This window comes from Myotis brandtii, unplaced genomic scaffold (assembly GCF_000412655.1).
Source record: "Myotis brandtii unplaced genomic scaffold, ASM41265v1 scaffold200, whole genome shotgun sequence".
Taxonomy (NCBI): Eukaryota; Metazoa; Chordata; class Mammalia; order Chiroptera; family Vespertilionidae; genus Myotis; species Myotis brandtii.
This window is the reverse complement of record NW_005357453.1, coordinates 2,170,385-2,191,278: the sequence shown is the minus strand read 5'-3', so window position 1 is coordinate 2,191,278 and position 20,894 is coordinate 2,170,385. Positions and strand designations below refer to the sequence as shown.

Here is a 20,894-nt window from a genome sequence, read left to right as displayed (position 1 = left end):
CTGATGGCTGTTTGCAGGCTGGCCAAGCCCCCCGTGGGGACCCTCACCCCATGAGAGTGTGGCCATTCTGGGTGAGTGACTGATGGCTGTTTGCAGGCTGGCCAAACCCCCAAGTGGGGACCCTCACCCCATGAGGGTGTGGCCAGCCTAGGTGAGGAGCTGATGGCTGTTTGCAGGCTGGCCACAGCCCCCAGCCACCCAAGCTCCCAGTGGAGGCTGGCTGGAAGCAGGTATCTGGGATTTATTTGTCTTCTATAATTGAAACTTTGTTGCCTTGAGCAGAGGCCACAGCCAGCCAGGGCAGGCGGGAAGCTTGGCTTCCTCCATTGCCGAGGCAACCAAGCCTCCTGCTTGCTCCAGCTCCGTGGCTGCCGGCGGCCATCTTGGTTGGGTTAATTTGCATATAGTCGCTCTGATTGGCTGGTGGGCATGGCTTGGGCGTAGCAGAGGTGCGGTCAATTTGCACGTTTCTCTTTTATTAGATTAGATAACACTTTTCAAAAAATTAAATTTATTGGGGTGACATTGGTTAATAAGATTATATAGGTTTCAAGTGTACAATTCTATAATACATGATTTGTATTTTGTATTGTGTACCCACCACCCAAAGTCAAATCTTCTTCCTTCACCATATATTTGACCCCCTTAACCCTTTACTAGCCCTTTTATATATTTATGAAATAAAAATTTAAAAACACCTTCAATTCTAATTTGCATAGTTTTTTGTTTTTTTAATATATATTTTATTGATTTTTTACAGAAAGGAAGGGAGAGAGACAGAGAGTTAGAAACATTGATGAGAGAGAAACATCAATCAGCCGCCTCCTGCACACCTCCCACAGGGGATGTGCCTGCAACCAAGGCACATACATGCCCTTGACCGGAATCGAACCTGGGACCCTTCGGTCCGCAGGCCGATACTCTATCCACTGAGCCAAACCAGTTACGGCATCTAATTTGCATAGTTTTTTACTAAAATTTTTCACTTAAAATTTTAAGCACCATAAAAATGTATACACAGTCAAATATAATTCATCAACACAATAACTTCAAAATAAAAGAAGAAGAGATTCGGGCCATTGCCAGACACACACAAGGTGCTTTCACTTATATTTGCCGCTCTAATACCACTGTAAATTAATTCTTATTTTACAGATTACAAAGCAAAAAGTCAGCACCTTTTAAAATTTCAGTTAATAGACGGAATAAAATTGGTCAGAGAAAAATAGTAATTTGAAGAGGGCACTAATTCATTATTTCTGTAACACTATTCTATTTTCATTTTAAACTTATATGTAAATAAAATATTACTAAAATTATACTAACTAATAAATAAATAATAAAAACACTTTAAATTAAGATTGTAGACATGGACAATTTAGTAAAAGACAATTATTTTTTAAAGAAGCCCACATTTAGTAAATAGAGGTTTGCTAAAGGGCCATACATAGGGCTTTGTTTTAGTCATCTGAAAATATGACTGGCCTTTGCCTCTCTACTGCCAACCTCTTATTTCTACAATTATAAAATTAGCAGTCATATTCTATCAATATTGCTATCAGAATTCAATTTAATGTCAAAACCAAGAAAACTTAAATGCTTTAACAAAACACTGAGGGGGGTGCTGGTAGCTTATGTATAAATTAACAGACAAAATAATTTGATTTCTAGTATCTAAAAATATTTTCATATGTATGAGCTAATCATCATATTCCTGTATATGGTTATAAAATGTTTCAATACTTCCAAAACAGGGAATCTCTATAATGGTTTTCATTTTTACCCCGTGATGCTTATGTTTTCTTCTTGATCACAGTACAGTATACTTGTGAGTAGCAACTGTAATATGATAGGTATTATATATACATACATGTAAGTCACTCAAAAAAATATAACCCCAAAGAAACTCTAAATTATATCCGTTAAACACAAACTGAGACCTGTAATTTAATTACACAAATCCAATAACAGTGTACTTACAAAACTGCGCTTGCCAGAGCATGAAGTTGTTGATAATGATGGTGTTAAATAATAATCAATAGTCCCTTTCTTAGTAGTATTTAGTGATTTAAGGTTGCAGAAGCACACACTTAAAAGGGTAAGATGAAATGGCATCTTCACATTCACCATGCTTCGAAAAAGTTTCATAAGTATGTCAACCATTGGCGTCATCACATCATAACTTCCTAAATAAAATGTTTAAGAAGACAATATCTAAACACATTATAAAATAATTAACATTAAGAGTTTAATATAATTTAAATTAAAATCCTAAATAGATATCATTGGGACATTTTGACAGTATATATGGAAACTAGGACATCTCAACATTACTACTAAATGCCAAATGAGTAAAAGTTTCCAAAAGAGTTGAAATATGGAATATCTGATTAAGGTAGTAATGATATCAAAAAATATCCCCTTGTGTTATGCTCTCACATCGATGTTTCTCTCTTCTCCCTTCATCTCCCTCAGAAATCAATAAACGATTCTTTAAAAAAACCCCCAAAAAACACCTAAAGCAAGCAGAAAGAAGAAAACAACAAAATTGAAATAAATAAAATAGAAAGAATAAAAGCAGAGAAAACAATAACAACGAAAGTTGGGTTTTAAAAAAGATCAAAATTGACTAACCTTTGCTAAAATTACAAAGGAAAAAAGAGAATACATAAATTACCCAAATCAGGAATGAAAGAGGAACCTCACTACAGACTTCACAAAAATTAAAAGAATTATAAGGGGATATTAACAACTTCATGACAACAAATTAGACAACTATGATGAAATGCATATATTTCCAAAAGACACAAATTACTAAAACAGACTCAAAATAAATAGAAAATCTGGATAAACAGTTAACAAATCAAATTTCTACTTTAAGATCTTTCTACAAACAAAAGCCCAGGACCATGAATACCCAAAACAATTTAGGAAAAAATTAAAGCTGGAGAACTTACACTACCTAATTTCAAGAAAGAATCAAGATAGGGTAGAACTGGTAAAAGGATAAACATACAGATCAACAGAATAAGAACATCAAGAAATACATTTCTACAAAATGTTTAGTTTTTTACAAAGGTGTAATGACAGTTCACCGGGGAAAGAATAGTCTTTTCAACAAATTCTGCTGGAACAAATGGATACCTACATGCAAAAGAATGAACTCAGACCCTTACCTTATACCACACATAAAAATTATTCAAAGTGCATCTAAGTTTAAAGCTCAAAACTTTAAAATTTCTAAAAGAAAACATAGAAAGAAATACCTGTGACCTTTGATTTAGGCAAATAACTTTTAGATATAACACTAAAAGCACTATTCATAAAAGAAAACACAAACACAATGAAATACCGCTACATAGCCTTAAGTATGACTATCATAAAAGAAACTGATAATACTAAATGTCAGTGAGAATCTGAAAAAACTGGAATGCTCATACACTGTTAATGAGAATGTAAACTGTTATACCCACTTTGGAAAAAATTTAGCAGTGTCTTAGAGTTCAACGTACCATAAAACCCAGCAGTTTAAACAAAAGTATATACCCACCCAATGACTTGCCAGCATCATTTTTCATAATAGCCAAAAAAATTGGAAATAATCTATGTGCTCAGAAAGAAGTTACCTCATGCCATATAATTACAATAGTCTTGTTTTTTCTGAACTTGGGAAGCATTCTTAACTGAGTCTTTACTTTTATAATCTATTAAACAACAACAAAGTTTTCTAGTGAAAATTTCTGATAAAGAGTTTTAATAGTTCACTAACCCCCTGTGAAAATCCTCTATGGATCATATTTCTAATTCAAAATTTGCTCTTTTAAGAGTCTAATTAAATTATTAGGAAATTAGCCCATACCTGTCCCTAACTTCTGAATTATGTGGGATGGAATAGAGCACTGACGACTCTCACGGCTACAGTGCTTCTCAGATGAATACCGACGGATAATTAATCTTATTGTATGTGGCTTCCTTCCATCTTGGCATACTCTAAAAATAAAGAGAAAGGGGAAATAGCAATTTGAAAAATATTACCTAAAGATTTAAAAAAATTGTCAAGTTAATTTATATAAAGATGACAGATTTAGTAACTAAAACAATTATACAGTTGATAAGTAGGCAGTAAGCAATAAAAATCCTAGACTAGCCCAAATAAATTATGCAAAGTCTACACACTAACGCTCTGAAATTTTAAGTGTAAGGCTCTCAGGCCTCACTCAGAATTGAGTGCTATCAGAAAAAAAACAGAAATAAGGCATAATTATAACAAGCAATTTTATAATCCAAGTCCAAATTATAACCAAAAGCAAAATATTAAAGTTAGCAGGAAATTAAAGAAACAAAGAATCATTCACTGACAGAAACAAATATATGAAAAGTGACAGATTTTTACACATATTTTAAAAATACAGGATCACAAAAAGAAAAAAATTAATGAGATTTTTGTCAAAGAGCACTCCCCAAATAGATCCAAGAGAGCCAATAATAATGTCACCAATATGTTCCACATTAAGCAATAACTTAAAATATCAATTATATATTATACTTAGGAAGTACATGTACATGCATCCTAAAGAGCGTTCCATCCAGCCCTGGCCAGGTAGCTCAGTTGGTTAGATCATCCTCCTGATACACCAAGGTTTAAGGTTTAATGCCCCATCAGGGCACATACAAGAATCAACCACTGAATACATATATAAGTGGAACAAATCAATGTTTCTCTTTCTCTCCCCACCCTTTCTCTTTAAAATCAATAAATACAAAATTTTTAAAAAAATTAGTGTTCCATACAAATGGTCTTGGTTTTGGATGGAACACTAAAACAAAGGTTTTAATGATATAGATAGAAAATTCACTTAAAGAATAGAAAATCTAATTAGAGAAAATACATGTCATTAAAGAATAACATTTTCCTTTTTATCTGTATGGCAATGAATTAAAAATCAAGTACAAAATACAAATATTTTACACTGTTAAATATACTCAAATTAAATATTTTGAATTAGAAAATTTAGATTTCTGTAATAAATAATTTTTCTCTTATTTATCACAAAATATCTTGATTGCTGCTTTACTAAAATAATAAATATCTTAAAGTTTCTGTAAACATATTACTAATTTAAATATTTTCCAGTTAAACTTGTTCTAATAAGTCAATATGCAATTAAAAGACAATGATTTGATTCCTATAACTAATTAAGACATACTATAAAAAGGTTACATTCTAAGCAATCTTGAACTATTGCCTAGAAATTGGATTAAAAATTAGATGATTTTATACCTCTTACATATCTACATATACTCAAGAAGAAAAATACATTCACACATGATTATTTTTTGCCAGTCACTTAAAAGGTATTACACTCAATCACTGAAATAAGGGGCCATGGTAGAGAAGAGAGAATGGCAAGCAGAGATAAGGATAAATGGTTAATAGTTGGTATCGCACAGGCGTACAGCACCTAGAACTCATTTCTGGGTTGATTCTTCAAATAAGAGAACCTATAAAAGTTGTAATTCTTGTGGTTTTTCTATGTGCGGAACTATTTCTAATGGCAGGCTTTTCATAGTAGTCTTCTATTTAGTTGAAGCAAAGCAGATGGCCCACTTTCACAAGCATATTCACGGGCCCAGCATGAGTCTTATCACTGGAGCTGGGTCATTGGCAGCCCCACTTGCATGCAGCAAATGGTGAGCTGCATAGCTTTGCTCACAACATGAGAACCACACTGCATGTGACAGCAAAGTTGTAGAAAATTTCACTTCATCCGTTTCTGCTACTTAGACTCATCCAAAAACCTTTTTCTCTAGTCAGTCAGTCATCCAGGCATCATTAGAGAAGCACACCTACCTATCCTAAACTGTTGGACCCGTGACACCCCATTTTGAGAAATCAAAGAAATGAGAGGAACATAGACATTACTCTTCTACGGAGTATTGGAATAGATATATGATGGCAAAGGAGCTTGTCAGATAGGTGCATGTCTTGTTCTGCTTATGCTAGGCAACTTGTATACTCATAGTCCCAGTGGACACTCTTCATGTACTTACAGACTAGAAGCCTGCACACACTCACATTCACTCTCACTGCTCACACACAGCCCCAGTTAGCTATGCTTTTGTCTGACTCCATTTTCTTTCACACAGAGTAAGGCTAAGGAGACATAAGGGTTCTTCTGCTTTATCATTGTTGCTCTTAATAACTACCTATCCTCACCCATTACAAATTTAGAGGTGCAGGAATTCTAGAAAAACAGATAAAACCCCTTTAGGTTAACTACCAGCAGCTTAAGATCCACAATATAACCACAATGTTACTAAAAACCAATGGAACTAGATGGATTAAATTTATTTAAGAGCATCTGTTACTACCTTTGCAATAGCTTATAATGTAGAGAAATTCAGTGATAAATGATCTACTGTTATACTGATTAGTCTCCAGTTAATCTGTAAATTCCAAGGTACAACATCAAGTATTCTTTCCAGTACAGAATATATAGGATATGGCAAAATGGAAAATCACCTCTTCAAAAGATTAGCAAGTAATTCTTGGATCTTACTTTTAGCTTCGACTTCTGATGAACATTTTTTAAGTGAATCTTCTTCACTAAAGGACTACCAAAAAAACACAAATAAGGATTACTGTACACCAAACAAGCATATACAATTACCAGTGTATATGTCAGGTAAACCAACACAGCCTTGACTAACTTACCTCTAGTGCTTAGTTTGAGCCATTTAGTTCGCTTTCATATTAACTTGTTTTTTCCTGCAAGTTATCATACTTCACTAGAAAAGTGCACTGGACGTCAAGAAAAATTTAAAGCTCTAGTAGCAACTCCAAGCTTTACTGTACGATTACACCGAGGCTCTTACTCTCCTAAAACTTGAATTTAACCTTGGGCAAGTTATTTAAGTTTTCTAACCTACAGTATCCTCATCTTAAAAAAAAAACACAAAACAAAACTAGGGAGGGAGAGAAAGAGAGGAAAAGTTTATAAACAAACAATAGAACTACCTACCTTAAAGGTTTGTGAAAACTAAATGGGCTAATGTACATAAAGTACTTAGTAAAGTGCCCGTCACATAAAAGATAATCAATCAATATGAACTAGGTAATTAAACTTTTCTCCATCTCCTAAATCATTAGACTTCTCTAAAACCAAGACTTTTTAAAAAATTAAAGTATTTTGCCTCATATATGTAATACTAGAGGCCCAGTGCACAGGTTCGTGCACCAGTGGGGTCCCTCAGTCTGGCCTGCGCCCTCTCGCAATTCGGGACCCCTCAAGGTATGTCTGACTGCCAGTTTTGGCCCAATCCCCACAGGCCGAACCGGCAATCCAACATCCCCTGAGGGATGCAGTAGTGCGCAAAGCGGCAGGCAGCCGAGGAGCCCGAAGAGCCTCCCTCCGCTCATCCCAGCCCCACTGCGCCTGCAGCTGCTGCTCGGTAGAGCTGCACAGAGGCGGGAGAGGCTTGCATTGCCGCAGCTGTGCTTGCCAGCTGTGAGCCCTGCACCTGGCACCCGTTGGTCAGCTGAGCGGCACTCCCGCTGTGGGAGCGCACTGACCACCAGGGGGCAGCTGTGTTGAGCGTCTGCCCTCTGGTGGTCAGTGCACGTCATGACTGGTCAACTGGTCGTTTGGTCACTCAGGTTTTATATATATTTAGATAGGCTATTGGCTAACTTGAGATTGAAATACTAATTCTTAGATTCAATTTAAGAATATTTATTAATATATTATAATAAATTAGCTTCCTCACAGGAAAGGGATCATGTACTGACCTAACAAACCAGATTAGTGAAAACAGCAATAACTAGAAATCTTTCTCAAATAATGTGACAACCAGTAAGTACTCAAGTGAAATGTCATTATGCACCTGAGGTGGTCCTGAGGGTGTTACAGGAGAGTTATCTTCTCCAAAACTGAGCTTCTGGATACGCTGAGCAATGGAAATTCCTAATTCCTTTTCTAATATTTTGGATGAAAAGGTCTGAAGATCATGCACACTACTGATACCCAGTGCTTCCAGGCGTTTGGCAGTTTTATAGCCAATACCTAAACAAGAAGAAATGCATGTGTTACAATAGCTTTTCTCCTTAAAATAAAGCTAATTAAAGTATTATCATTCCTATAGCAATCATATCTTTAAATTCCATAACGAATATTTTGCTAAGATCAAAGTTCATTAAAAATTAGATTGTTCTTCTTCTGCTCAGGGCCTGTGAGTTACATGAACCACTTTGCAAACCTAACAGCCCTAATATATTTAATATAATATAATAAATATAGAGAGAACCAATAAATTCAGTCTTGATAAAATGAGATTTTTACCACCTGTTATATACCATTGTGGAAGTTTTCAAGGATCATGGTGATTTTTCATATAAAGAAAAACTATCATCAGAGCAATTAAAATTAGCATGTGCTTATTAGTTAATCTAACTGATTTCTATACACACACCAAATATTTATCTACAAGTCATATCTGGGAATATTTACCATCCACATATAATTAAGAGCCAGAAAACAAACAAACAAAAAATTCTCATTGGCAAAACTCCTATCATACAGTTCTTTGCAGGAAAACTCAGTCATATTTTATCACAGGAAAAATGTTCAGGCAATTTAGTACCCCTTTACTCCTCTCATTTAAATAAAATTAATTCTTCAGTTATCTGGTTTCCTTGAACATTAAAAGAAGTAAATCAAAAGCAATGGTGTGTAGAGGATATTATTAAAGTGGAGTGACAGATATTGTCAAAGCTGAAATAAAAGAGGATGGGCAAGTTGGCAATAAGGAAGAAAAGAGAATGCCTGTTTAAAATAAATACAAGAATTCAAAGAGTAAAGCTGAGTAATAGTGTTAAGTATCAGTATACAATCCTCAATGTATTACAACCTGACATAGTAATTGTTCTTCAAAACACAGATTCAGATTCATCCAAAAAGTTAACAATTGTAATACTTAAGGCAAGGCAGTGAGTAACACATTTTGGAATCACATAAACACAGGTTAAATATGTGAAGAAATCTAAAGATTAAGTTTCATTTGTCTTAGAAATTCACTTCCATAGAATTCTATTATAACATCTTTGTCCCCAGCAATGACACAGAAATGAAATTTAACATACCCATTATTGATGGTCTATGAAAACCTAAATATTTGATCTTCAAGGGTACAAACTTGCCCCAAGACCTGAATAGATCACCAAACCCTTCAAAAAATCAATTTCCTCATCTTTAAAATAAAAACTTTGCTTAAATCTTTGGAAGGTCCCTTGTAGTCTAACATTTTATATACTAGTAACCCGGTGCACAGATTTGTGCACATTGAAAGGAAATTAAGTAGAATATTTTAACATCACTATTCGCCTTTTCTCTATAATAGAAGTGTCAACCAAATTCACAATTGACAATGACAGATCGAAACACATGTGTGTGACTGGTGCCAATGAGAGCTTTATATATATCACACATGCGTGAGTCAACTTAGCCTTTTATATATATAGAACAAACTTGCTTAATTAAACTTTTTCCAGCCCAGTAAAGCACCCCAACTTCTCTTTCAGGTAATTGTCAGCAACACAGCAGTAAATATCAACACGAAGCAGATTATTGTAGATCACGCAGGTGGAACAAAAGGTAAAATATTTAACTGTAGCAGTGTTTGACTATATTCTGCACAGTGAGAAAACCTGAAGTCATTTTTAAGTTCCACCATTTCTTTCTTCTTTTCAGTCAGGTCAAGTTTCTAAACTTTCTAAATCTCCGTTTTCCAGCTAATGAAAATAGGATTCCACAGAGTCTATCTACCTACTCCAGGACTTCTGTGAGAATCAAATGAGATGAGGCACGTGAAAACGCTTCATAAACATTTGGTTAAATTGGAAAATGTTTGTACCTGGCTATAAAGCAAGTTGGGTTCCTGGGCTGAAAAAACTCCAAGGAGGCTAGTCGCTAGGGAGAGGAAACTGGGTGTTGCTACGTGATGTCATTACCCAACCGTTTCTGGGCTGGGGTGGGCTGTGGGCCGCATTTTGCACCATGGGGTCTTGGCAGCGTTGGCTGCGATTTGGTGGGGTGTCACTCCAGGATGGTGGTGGGGCCTGTGTCCCACATGGGGGAAGCTGAGTGTTTGTCTGTCAGTGCCAGGTCTGTGGTGCCATTTAATTTTAAATGGCCAGTGCGTGTCATGGCAGCTCCTGCATTGAGCGTCTGCCCCCTGGTGGTCAGTGCGTGTCATAGCTACCAGTCGGATGGATGGACACTTAGCCTTTTATATATATTGATACTCCTCACATAGAGTTAGTAAAAGACCTCTTTAGATGCAATGTACAGTATAAGATTATGAACCAGGAATTGGAAATAAAGGACTATACACTTCCAGGTTATAGCTTTCATCATCATATTCAAACTATACAAAAGTAGGTGAAACTAGAAAAGTACTTTTATATATTTCCTAATACAGGTGTCCTCCAAAGAACATTAGCTTGTTTGGTTTTCTCCAAGAGTCAAGTACATAGGCTCTAAGAATTAACTACATCTTACCTAATAATAGACAAACATGTAAATTGACCATCCCTCCGCTACACTCACCAGCCAATCAGGAGAGTATGCAAATTAACCCAACAAAGATGGTGGTTAATTTGCATATGTAGGCGCGAAGCGGTGGAGCGAAGACTGAAGGCTCCGGCCTGAGCAGCGAAGACTGAAGGCTCCAGCCGGAGCGAAGGCCTGGGTCCCAGGTGCCGGAGGAAAATTGGTGCCGGCAGCCAGGGGAAGGGAAGGCCTATTACATGAATCTCTTCATGCAATGGGCCTCTAGTATATCTATAATTTTTCAAAAAAATACAATAAAACATATACTTTTCAAATATATGTGTCTTACCAGGCATTTCCTTTATGTGTTTCAAACTATGAATGAGATCTTGAGAACTTTCAGGTAGTAAGACTGTTTGTTGATTTGGTTTAAAGATGCCAGAAACTAATTTTGCCAGTAATTTATTGGAAGCTACTCCAGCACAGCCAGTGAGACCCAGCTGATTGTACATGGCTTCTCGCATCTCTGCCGCAATCTGAGATCCAACAAGTAGTTTGATGTGCAAGACGTCATGCAGGTTTATAGCTATAAAAACAGCCAATGTCATTAAAAAACCACAAAACAATTTAATTTCCTTTTTTACGAATGAGTTTTATTTACAAGTGAGGGTTTATTTAACCTAAATTCAATGTCCCACCACCACCATACTGCCACCCACTTAACTAATCTGCTTTGTTCTTCACTGGAATTCTGTTAAGTAAGTAAATACAGGGAGTGAACTCCAAGGGCCTGTGATAGAGAATGCACAGACGTGCTTAATAATGCACAGACATGCTTAATGATGAACAGATTATAAAAATTCATCTCTCATGAAAAATTCCTACTGACATCAGTAGAACTTTTACATTCCTGTTTACCTGTAAGTAAGCATAAAAGTATTGCATAAATAAGACAGTCAACATTACAGTTTTAAAGAACTGAATCTAAACTTTATGTACTGGCTGTATGAAAAACAATTTTAGATCTGTCCATATTTAAGAGATTTCTTATGAAAAGTGCAGGGAAATTATCTAGAAACAAATTTTCTTAGGTGTGAAAATGGTCTTACAATTATATGAGACAATCCTTATCCTCAGGAGTACTTACAAATGAAGTGTTATATTGCAATTTACTTTCAAATGGCTCGTCAATCAGTCAACCAGTCAATAAAGAGCAAGATAAAGCAAATGTGAAAAATGCTAACAGTAGTTGTATGGACAAGGAGTGTACAATGAGTGTTCTCATTGTATTATATTCTGTCAATTTTTCTGGGCAGAAAAAATTTTAACAAAAATTGTGGGGAATAGGAAGAATTCATGAAGAATTAGACATTTCCTTTTTAGGTTATAAAACCTGGCTCTCTGTACTATGTTCCAACCAATGAAGTCTGAGTTTGCTTTAAGAATTACATAGAAACCTATTTGGACTCTTCTTGCTACTTAGTCTTTGTAAGTGACAAGAGACCACAGGTACAAAAGATGGAAAAGCTTCGTGTCGTCTTCTAGAAGAGAACTGTAGCTCTCCCCCTTTTCTTTAATATCAGGGAGGTGGAGAACTAGATGGGAGATTGATCACCAGCTCTCAAAACACAGGGATAAGAGGAAGCACATGCTGAAACCTAGGAGCAAGGTGGTTTCTTACCAGGGCAAGTCTTACACAAAGCAGAGTAGCTTGTCTTCCACTGGTATAATGTGGAAGTCACCAGCAGAATTGCATATGTTTCAAAGTCTAATTAAATAGTCACTAGAGATATTGCAGCTGATTTTCAAATGCAAATGTCCCTGGAAATACCATCAGCCATTTATACTTTAATCTGAGAAGGAAATGAACCATCCTGCTTTCATGCTAACAGTTGGCAAAGGTTATCTGAACTAATGAACTAGGAGCTTGCAAAAGATGGAAGGTAGGCCTGGATGACCTTCCACAAGGGTTAGCTCAGGGGACAACATGAGGGTTTTGGTGCCTTGGGGGACTAGAAGCAAGAGGGGACAAAATCAAATTTATTTGGTCTACCTCAAAATCTTGCTTAAAGATCATTTTAAGAGAATAAAAAGTTATTCTAAAAAGTATATTATCAAGCCAACTCCTGTAACTTAATAGGTATGAAAGTTAAAAATGATAATGCATGGACCATGTCAGAGAAATGAAAAGTGCACAGAGCATTGAGCTACATGAGCAACACCTAATTTTAGCCATCTTAGATTACTGAAATATGGCTATACCTCCAACAAAAGCCATAACATTTTCAGAAAGTCAATTAATTTAACTCACAGAATATTAAGCTGAAGAACATATAGGCATAACCCACAGACACAGACAACAATAAGGTGATGGCCAGAGGGATGGGAGGGGCTGAGGGATGGATGGAGGTAGGCAAAGGAGGGGAGGGGGGAATGGGGACATCTATAATAGTATCAACTATAAAAAATACAAAAAACAAAATACTAAATAGGATAAATAAGAAACCACTTACACTGATTATTATATACATGACCTGACACAGTCAGCGCTGAAAGGTCATCACTTGGAAGCTGCTGTAGTCTCTTCTCAACCATTTCTGTTAGATCAACAAAATTTTCATCAAATCCAAGTCTCTCAACAACTGGACTAAATTCTTCCAACAACTCTAAATTTAAATAATATTGGAACACAGATGTAACAAGTTATAACTATAATAAATTTATCTATTTTATGCTTACCTCAAATATGTTGTTAAAAGTTTTACATATATTCACAGTTCCACAATATCTATATAATAAAAGCCTAAGTGACTGTTATGGCGAACAACCAGAACGACCAGTCGCTATGATGCGCACTGACCACCAGGGGGCAGACACTCAATGCAGGAGCTGTCCCCTCGTGGTCAGTGCGCTCCCATAGTGGGAGTGCTGCTCAGCCAGAAGCCGGGCTCACTGCTGGTGAGCGCAGTGCCGGTGGCAGGAGCCTCTCCCGCCTCTGCGGCAGCCCTAAGGAGCAGCAAGTCAAGAGGTAAGGAGCAGCAAGTCAAGAGGTAAGGAGCAGCAAGCAAGCAGGCAATAAGGAGTGAGGGGTCCCAGACTGTGGACTGCAAGAGGGTGCAGGTTGCCGAAACCGGTTTGGCTCAGTGGATAGAGTGTCGGCTTGCGGACTGAAAGGTCCCAGGTTCGATTCCGGTCAAGGGCATGTACCTGGGTTGCGGGCACATCCCCAGTGGGAGATGTGCAGGAGGCAGCTGATCGATGTTCCTCTCTCATCGATGTTTCTAACTCTCTATCTCTCTCCCTTCCTCTCTGTAGAAAAATCAATAAAATATATTAAAAAAAAAAAAAAGAGGGTGCAGGCTGGGCTGAGGGGACCCCTCCCCAGCCCCACTGCATGAATTTCGTGCACCAGGCCTCTAGTATTTAATTAAATCCTGTTAACTGGGATTTAAAAAAATATATATTTTATTGATTTTTTACAGAGGGGAAGGGAGAAGGAGAGGGAGTTAGAAACATCGATGAGAGAGAAACATCGATTCAGTTGCTTCCTGCACACTCCCTACTAGGGATGTGCCCGCAACCAAGGTACATGCCCTTGACTGGAATCAAACCTGGGACCCTTAAGTCCGCAGGCCGACTCTCCATCCATTGAGCCAAACCAGCCAGGGCAAGGGATTTTTTTTTTCTGTATCACATTTTTAATAAAGACTATATATTTCTAACAAAATAAGTCCAAAAATGATATTCCCTGGGCAGATACTCATAGCAGATTTAGTGCAATCTCCTATACTTATAGTTACTATATTCTTCATTAAACATCAATGGTTATAATCAATTATGATATTGAAGCAGTGGGTCAAAGAATAAATTATAGTCTGCCTAGAAAAGCAAAAACAATAATATATTCTAGCTATATTTTCCACAGGAGTTTCTAAAGCCAAAACAAAAAATTATAATTTCCAATTATTACTGAGACCAAAAGAAAACTCACTTGATTTTCCAAATACACCACAATTCAACATTTTAATTAGCCATTCCCCAACTTATTCCTTAAGGGCAGAGATGGACCATGATTTACATGTATTTGAATGTCTCTAGCACCTAGAAAAAACCTAGTCCTTAAGTCAAATGTTTACTAAACTGAACTGAACCAAGATTTAATATAAATTCAAAAGGATGATCAATTCTCATTTTTAGGATTAAGATTAATAACAACTTAGAAATCATTGAGAAGAAATTTCATTTCTCTCTGTATTACCTATTGATACCAGCTGGATAGCAGAAAACATTTACTATTTTTTTCATCTCTGAGGCAAATCTTTACAATTTAAGAATATCTAACACTCTCATACCTACTATGTTGGGACAAACTCATGTGCAACATATAGCAGTATTCAAAATTTTAAATGCAAATTACCTCTGACCCAGCGCTCAACTCACTCTTACCTTATAGATACCCCATAAAATTATGCCAAAATTTCCATATGAAAATGGCTACTGAAGCATATATTAGTAAGAGCAAAAAGTTGGTAACAGCTTAATAATCCATCACTGTTCAGAACAAGACTTTTAAAAATATATATATATTTTTATTGATTTCAGAGAGGGTGAGAGGGGGAGGGAAATAGAAACATCAATGATGAGAATCATTAATCGGCTGCCTCCTGCACACCCCCTACTGGATATCGAGCCTGCAACTGGGCATGTGCCCCCAACTGGAATTGAACCCGGGACCCTTCATTCCACAGGCCAACGCTCTATCCACTGAGCCAAACTGGCTAGGGCAAGAACAAGACGTTTTTTTTAATACAAAGAGCTGCTATTAATAATTATGCAGAGACATTAGGCATAAAGTGGGACATACTGCCTTCAGATCACTAGAGGACTGGTTAAATAATATGAAACCAAATTCAATGGAATACTGCAGTCGTTAAAAAGAGTGAGGAGGAGCTATATGAATGGCATGAAAGATCACCAAGAACAAAGGCAAGATGCACAACTCTCTGTATCTTACAATTTCTTCTGTATATACTAAAAATCAACTTCTTAATATTCAGACACACAATTTTGTATAGATGCACAAGTGCTACTTGGGGAATATAGTCTTGTCTTTTCTGCATGGCTGTCCTTCCTTCCCCCTTCTTCCCATTTTAGCACTGCCTCTTCCACTCCAGAAGGTAACTATTAAAAACTTAGTCCTAGCTGGTTTGGCTCAGTGGATAGAGCATTGGCTTGACTGAAGGGGGGTCCTGGGTTCAATTCCAGTCAAGGGCACATGCCTGGGATGCGGGCTCAATCCCCAGTAGGGGGGCATGCAGGAGGCAGCCGATCAATGATTCTCTACCATCACTGATATTTCTCTCTCTCTCTCTCTCCCTCTCCCTTCCTCTCTGAAATCAACAAAAAAAAAAAATGTTTTTAAAAAGTTAAAAAGAAACTTAGTGCCGAAACCGGTTTGGCTCAGTGGATAGAGCGTCGGCCTACAGACTGAAAGGTCCCAGGTTCGATTCCGGTCAAGGGCATGTACCTGGGTTGCGGGCACATCCCCAGTAGCGGGTGTGCAGGAGGCAGCTGATCGATGTTTCTCTCTCATCGATGTTTCTAACTCTCTATCTCTCTCCCTTCCTCTCTGTAAAAAATCAATAAAAAATATATTAAAAAAAAAGAAAGAAACTTAGTATATACCCTCTCATATTTATCTTCCTGTTCATAAATACATATGTACACACATATGTGGGGGAGGGGTTTGAGCTATTGTTTTATACAAATGAATGTTATACACGTTTTGCATCTTAACTTTTGCTCACTCAACAAAGTATGTATTTATGAGTCAAACATACAGCACCATGCATTCTTTTTCTTTTTAAATAAATATATTTTGTTGACTATATCACTGGGTTAAAGAATATAATATGTAACTTTAATTTTCTATATTGCTTTTTCATAAAGGCTGTAATACTTTGTTTCTACTTTTTCTCACATTCTTTCATTTTTTGCAAGTATGATGGATATACAATCGTATCTTACTAATTCAAATTTCCGTAGCCAATAATGAATTTGAGCATTCCTTTTTTCCAGGTAATTATTGGACATATATTTGCCCTTTTTGTCAGCTGGCTATTAACATTTTTTGTCAATTTTCTTGAGCATTTTTGTTAGTTTGTTAGCACTTTTATTTATTTATTTATTTTAAATATATATTTTTTTGATTTTTTACAGAGAGGAAGGGAGAGGGATAGAGAGTCAGAAACATCGATGAGAGAGAAACATCAAACAGCCTTGTACTGGAGATGTGCCTGAAACCAAGGTACATGCCCTTGACCGTATTTGAACCTGGGACCTTTCTGTCTGCAGGCCTACGCTCTATCCACTGAGCCAAACCGGTTAGGGCTTGTTAGCACTTTTAGTTATCATATTTAACCCTTTCATCTGAAAACTGCTACAAATACTAAACAAACAAACACAAACAGGAGCAAAAATATAAATATAAAGCTAGTTTTTAATTATGTTAAACATTACAGAAGCCTCTCCCAATTAACATTAATGCATTAACCTATAGCATATCTCTCATAATTAATTTAAATTAAAAATTAAAATATTTGGTCCTGGCTGCAGTGGCTCAGTGGTTGTGTGTTGACCTATGAGTCAGGAGGTCACGGTTCAATTCCCAGTCTGGGCACATGCCCGGCTTGCGGCTCGATCCCCAGTAGGAGGTGTGCAGGAGGCAGCCAATCAATGATTCTCATTATTGATGTTTCTATCTCTCCCTCTCTGAAATCAATAGAAATATGTGTTTTTTTAAAAATTATTTTATTTTTATTGGTTTCAGAGAGGAAGGCAGAGGGAGAGAGAAATAGAAACATCAATAATGAGAGAGAATCATGGATCAGCTGCCTCCTGCACGCCCCCCACCGGGGATCAAGCCCAACCCAGGCATGCGCCCCAGGCCGGAATCGAACCCGGGACCCTTCAGTCCACAGGCAGACGCTCTATCCACTGAGCCAAACCAGCCAGGGCTAGAAATATGTTTTTAAATTAAAATATTTGGCTTTCTTTAGTATATCTTCCCATTTCTTCACTGTTAAATACTGTTTTACATTTCTTATATTTACATGACACCATTCATGAAAGACTTCAAACTTCTTTTAACTTTATATTTTTTGTCAACATTATTTATATAAAGTCATCCTCATAAATATTTCAAAAAGTGGGCAAGACCTAAAATAAAGTTATTAGCAAAAAGGAACTGACTTATGGCAATTTACACTTATTAAAAGACTAGAGGCCCGATGCACGAAATTTGTGCAAGAGTAGGCCTTCACAGCCCTGGCTTCTAGACAGTTGTTCCGCTGTTCCGCCGTTTGGTCGATTTGCATATTACCCTTTTATTATTATAGAAGATTCATGCAATGAACAGGCCTCCATTGTAAAAATTAATGCTAAAATAACATTGCCTATAATCTGTACCTGTAACCTTGTATGATATCTCTCTGTAACGCGTCAGGTCTTCTCCATTAACTAACACCAGCTGTGGACACTTTTCTTTTGCATCTCTAACATTCATAAGTTTCTTTACTCCAAGTTCCCTAGCTTCATAGTTGCAGGTAACCACCAAGTATTTCTGCTGAACACCTATAAAAATAAATATTTATGAGAAAACAGAGAATTTAAAAAAATCTTAAAATATAATTTACTCATTCCATCTTATAATTGTAATTTGCAAGGCAATCTGTTTTGATAAAAATAAAAAGCTCGACCTCAGCCAGTGTGGCTCAGTGGTTAAGCATCAACCTATGAACCAGGTAGCAGTTCGATTCCTGGTCAGGGCACATGCCCAAATTGCAGGCTCAATCCCCAATGGGGGTGGGTGTGCAGGAGGCAGCCAATCGATGTTTTTCTCTCATTGATGTTTCATTCTCTCTCCCTCTCGCTTCCTCTCTCAAATCAATAAAAATATATTTAAAATAAAAAGCCGTATCTTGGTTTAAAAATACAGCATCCATTCATCAACGTTCTATAAGTAAAATTTAACAGAAATTTACCACATATCAATACATTCTATGGAGTCTTCAGCAAAAAATACAAATAAAATCAGTACGGAATTTTTTTCAGGCACTACAAAACCAGAATAATTTATACTGAATTAACTCTATAAAAAATAAAGCAGATGAAAAATAACAGTACAATTACTGGTGGCTGCTAGAAAAACTCACTTATCTTCTGAGTAAGTGTCCAATGAATATAAAGCAAAGTTCCGTTAACAAGTGCCAACCTACAGCTATTATCAGGGATCTCCCCCAATACATGTTCTAATTATTGAACTATTCTTGCTAGCCACCTACAGAAAAGATTCCACAGTGAGGGGGCATTCCGAGCCCCCTCCTTATCAAAAATGATTAAATCATGATCTATAGCATGTACAGAAATTCTAGTTTACTGAATCTTAGTGGCTTAAGATTGCTAAAACTCTGCTTTTCCTTTTACGCAAATTGACGTGTTTACCACCATAAAAATAGTGTTCACCTAAAACATGATAAACACAAATATATAGACAAGAAAATAAGAGGATTGTGTCAAATTCACCATTTGTTAAAGCAAAGATTCTGTCCATAAAGCACCTTAAGAACTGCTTCCAGCCCTAACCGGTTTGGCTCAGTGGATAGAGCGTCGGCCTGGGGACTGGAGGGTCCCAGGTTCGATTCCGGTCAAGGGCATGTACCTTGGTTGCGGGCACATCCCCAGTGGGGAGTGTGCAGGAGGCAGCTGATCGATGCTTCTCTCTCATCGATGTTTCTAACTCTCTATCCCTCTCCCTTCCTCTCTGTAAAAAATCAATAAAATATATTAAAAAAAAAAAAGAACTGCTTCCAAATCTTTCTAATGTGGTTAATAAATCAGAATACAGTAAACATAATAAACGAGTGCTAATCCTCTTAGACAATAAAAACATTATCGACGTGCATCATTACCTAAGGGTTTGCCCTTTAGTTCTGGATTTGAGATCATTTCTACTTGTGCATAAAAGCAGTCCAGGTCCACGTGTACTATGACTCTGGATGAAGAACTTCCTGCTGGCACCACCCGATCATGAACTGATCAAACAAATGCAAAGAAACACAAACATAATATTCAGGCTGCTTATCATCTCTGAGCAACTGGCAGTTCCTCACAACATGGTGACTGAGGGGGGAAAAAAGGATGCAGAGTGATTTTAAAAGTCCTTTCCGGGATTTATTACATCTGTCAAAACATCTAAAAATCACAGACATGAGAGCAACTCCATCTACAGTAGGGTCTGCAGCCCTGTTAACTTAGCATTTCTGTGTGCACTGTGTTTTTCTCAGTAAGTAATAATTTTTAGGGGGGGGGGGACTTGATTAATAATGGAAGATGCAAGAGGTAATCCTCTCACTTGGGAGTTGATAGTAACATTCAGGGTAAATCAGAAGGGGTAGGAAAGTTTAAACACTGATTTCAACCAACTTAATTATAATAAGTGGCATGTCCTTACATTAAAAAAAAATCAGAAATACAAACTGCATTAGACAATGCATGCGGTCCGGTGGGCTATATTTGGCTCCCATAAGAGGACTGAGATTCAGTGCCGAATCGCCAGTGCCTGGCATATAATAGAAGACCAATAAACGCTCGCTAAATTGAAAGAATGCGTAAATATCTCTTGGATTTTAAAAAAAATAGCCAATGTCATGGGGGAACGGGGTGGTGGGGATGGAGACACGGGGAAGATGAGACGCCAGCTGTTAACATCAGCTGAAAAATAAGGCAGGTTAAAGGCGATGTGATATCTGGTTTGGATCCTGGGACAGAAAAAAAAAAATTATAGTGAGAGAAAACCTGGTAAAACGTAAACAAAGCTTGTACTTCAATGAAGAGTATTATGCAAATATGAATGTCTTAGTTTTGACAAATGTACCCATGGCGAGGTAAGGTAGTAACATTAGGGAAAACTATTTCTCCAACTTCTGCAAATCTAAAATTATTCCAAAATTTTAAAGTTTAATTAAAAAAAAAATAAAAGGGCAGAAAGGAGAGCCCGGGGTTGGGCGATCGATGCCAGGTAGATCCGAGGCTGGACCTGGGTCACCAGAGAGGCGGCCACCCACACGTGCCTCGTGCTGGGTTCCCAGCCCAGCCCCTCCTTCCAGGACCCCAGCCCCGACGACTGGGGGTCAGGGTCCCCCTCCTGCAACTTCCAGCCGCCCGGGAGCCCCTCCTGCTCTCAGGGGGTCTCGCAGGGACCCTACACACACACCCTCAGCGTCTACGAGGTGAAGCCACCTGTCTCGGGTCTCAGAACACCAGGCAGCAGGCAGCCGCCCTCGTGGC

The 20,894-nt window shown here is 37.3% G+C and overlaps 1 protein-coding gene across 1 annotated transcript in view; it reads right to left on the bottom strand.

The window, feature by feature from the left end:
• Positions 1-20,894, bottom strand: part of POLI (polymerase (DNA directed) iota) — a 24,176-nt gene that overhangs the window by 2,142 nt on the left and 1,140 nt on the right. Inside the window, exons 2-10 of the mRNA XM_014538884.1 lie at positions 20,821-20,886; positions 19,517-19,639; positions 18,015-18,179; positions 13,061-13,213; positions 10,897-11,133; positions 7,885-8,063; positions 6,524-6,615; positions 3,860-3,990; positions 1,981-2,186 (exon numbers count right to left, since the gene is read on the bottom strand). Coding sequence (XP_014394370.1) covers positions 1,981-2,186; positions 3,860-3,990; positions 6,524-6,615; positions 7,885-8,063; positions 10,897-11,133; positions 13,061-13,213; positions 18,015-18,179; positions 19,517-19,639; positions 20,821-20,886 — 1,352 coding nt within the window. The remainder of the gene's footprint in view (positions 1-1,980; positions 2,187-3,859; positions 3,991-6,523; positions 6,616-7,884; positions 8,064-10,896; positions 11,134-13,060; positions 13,214-18,014; positions 18,180-19,516; positions 19,640-20,820; positions 20,887-20,894) is intronic.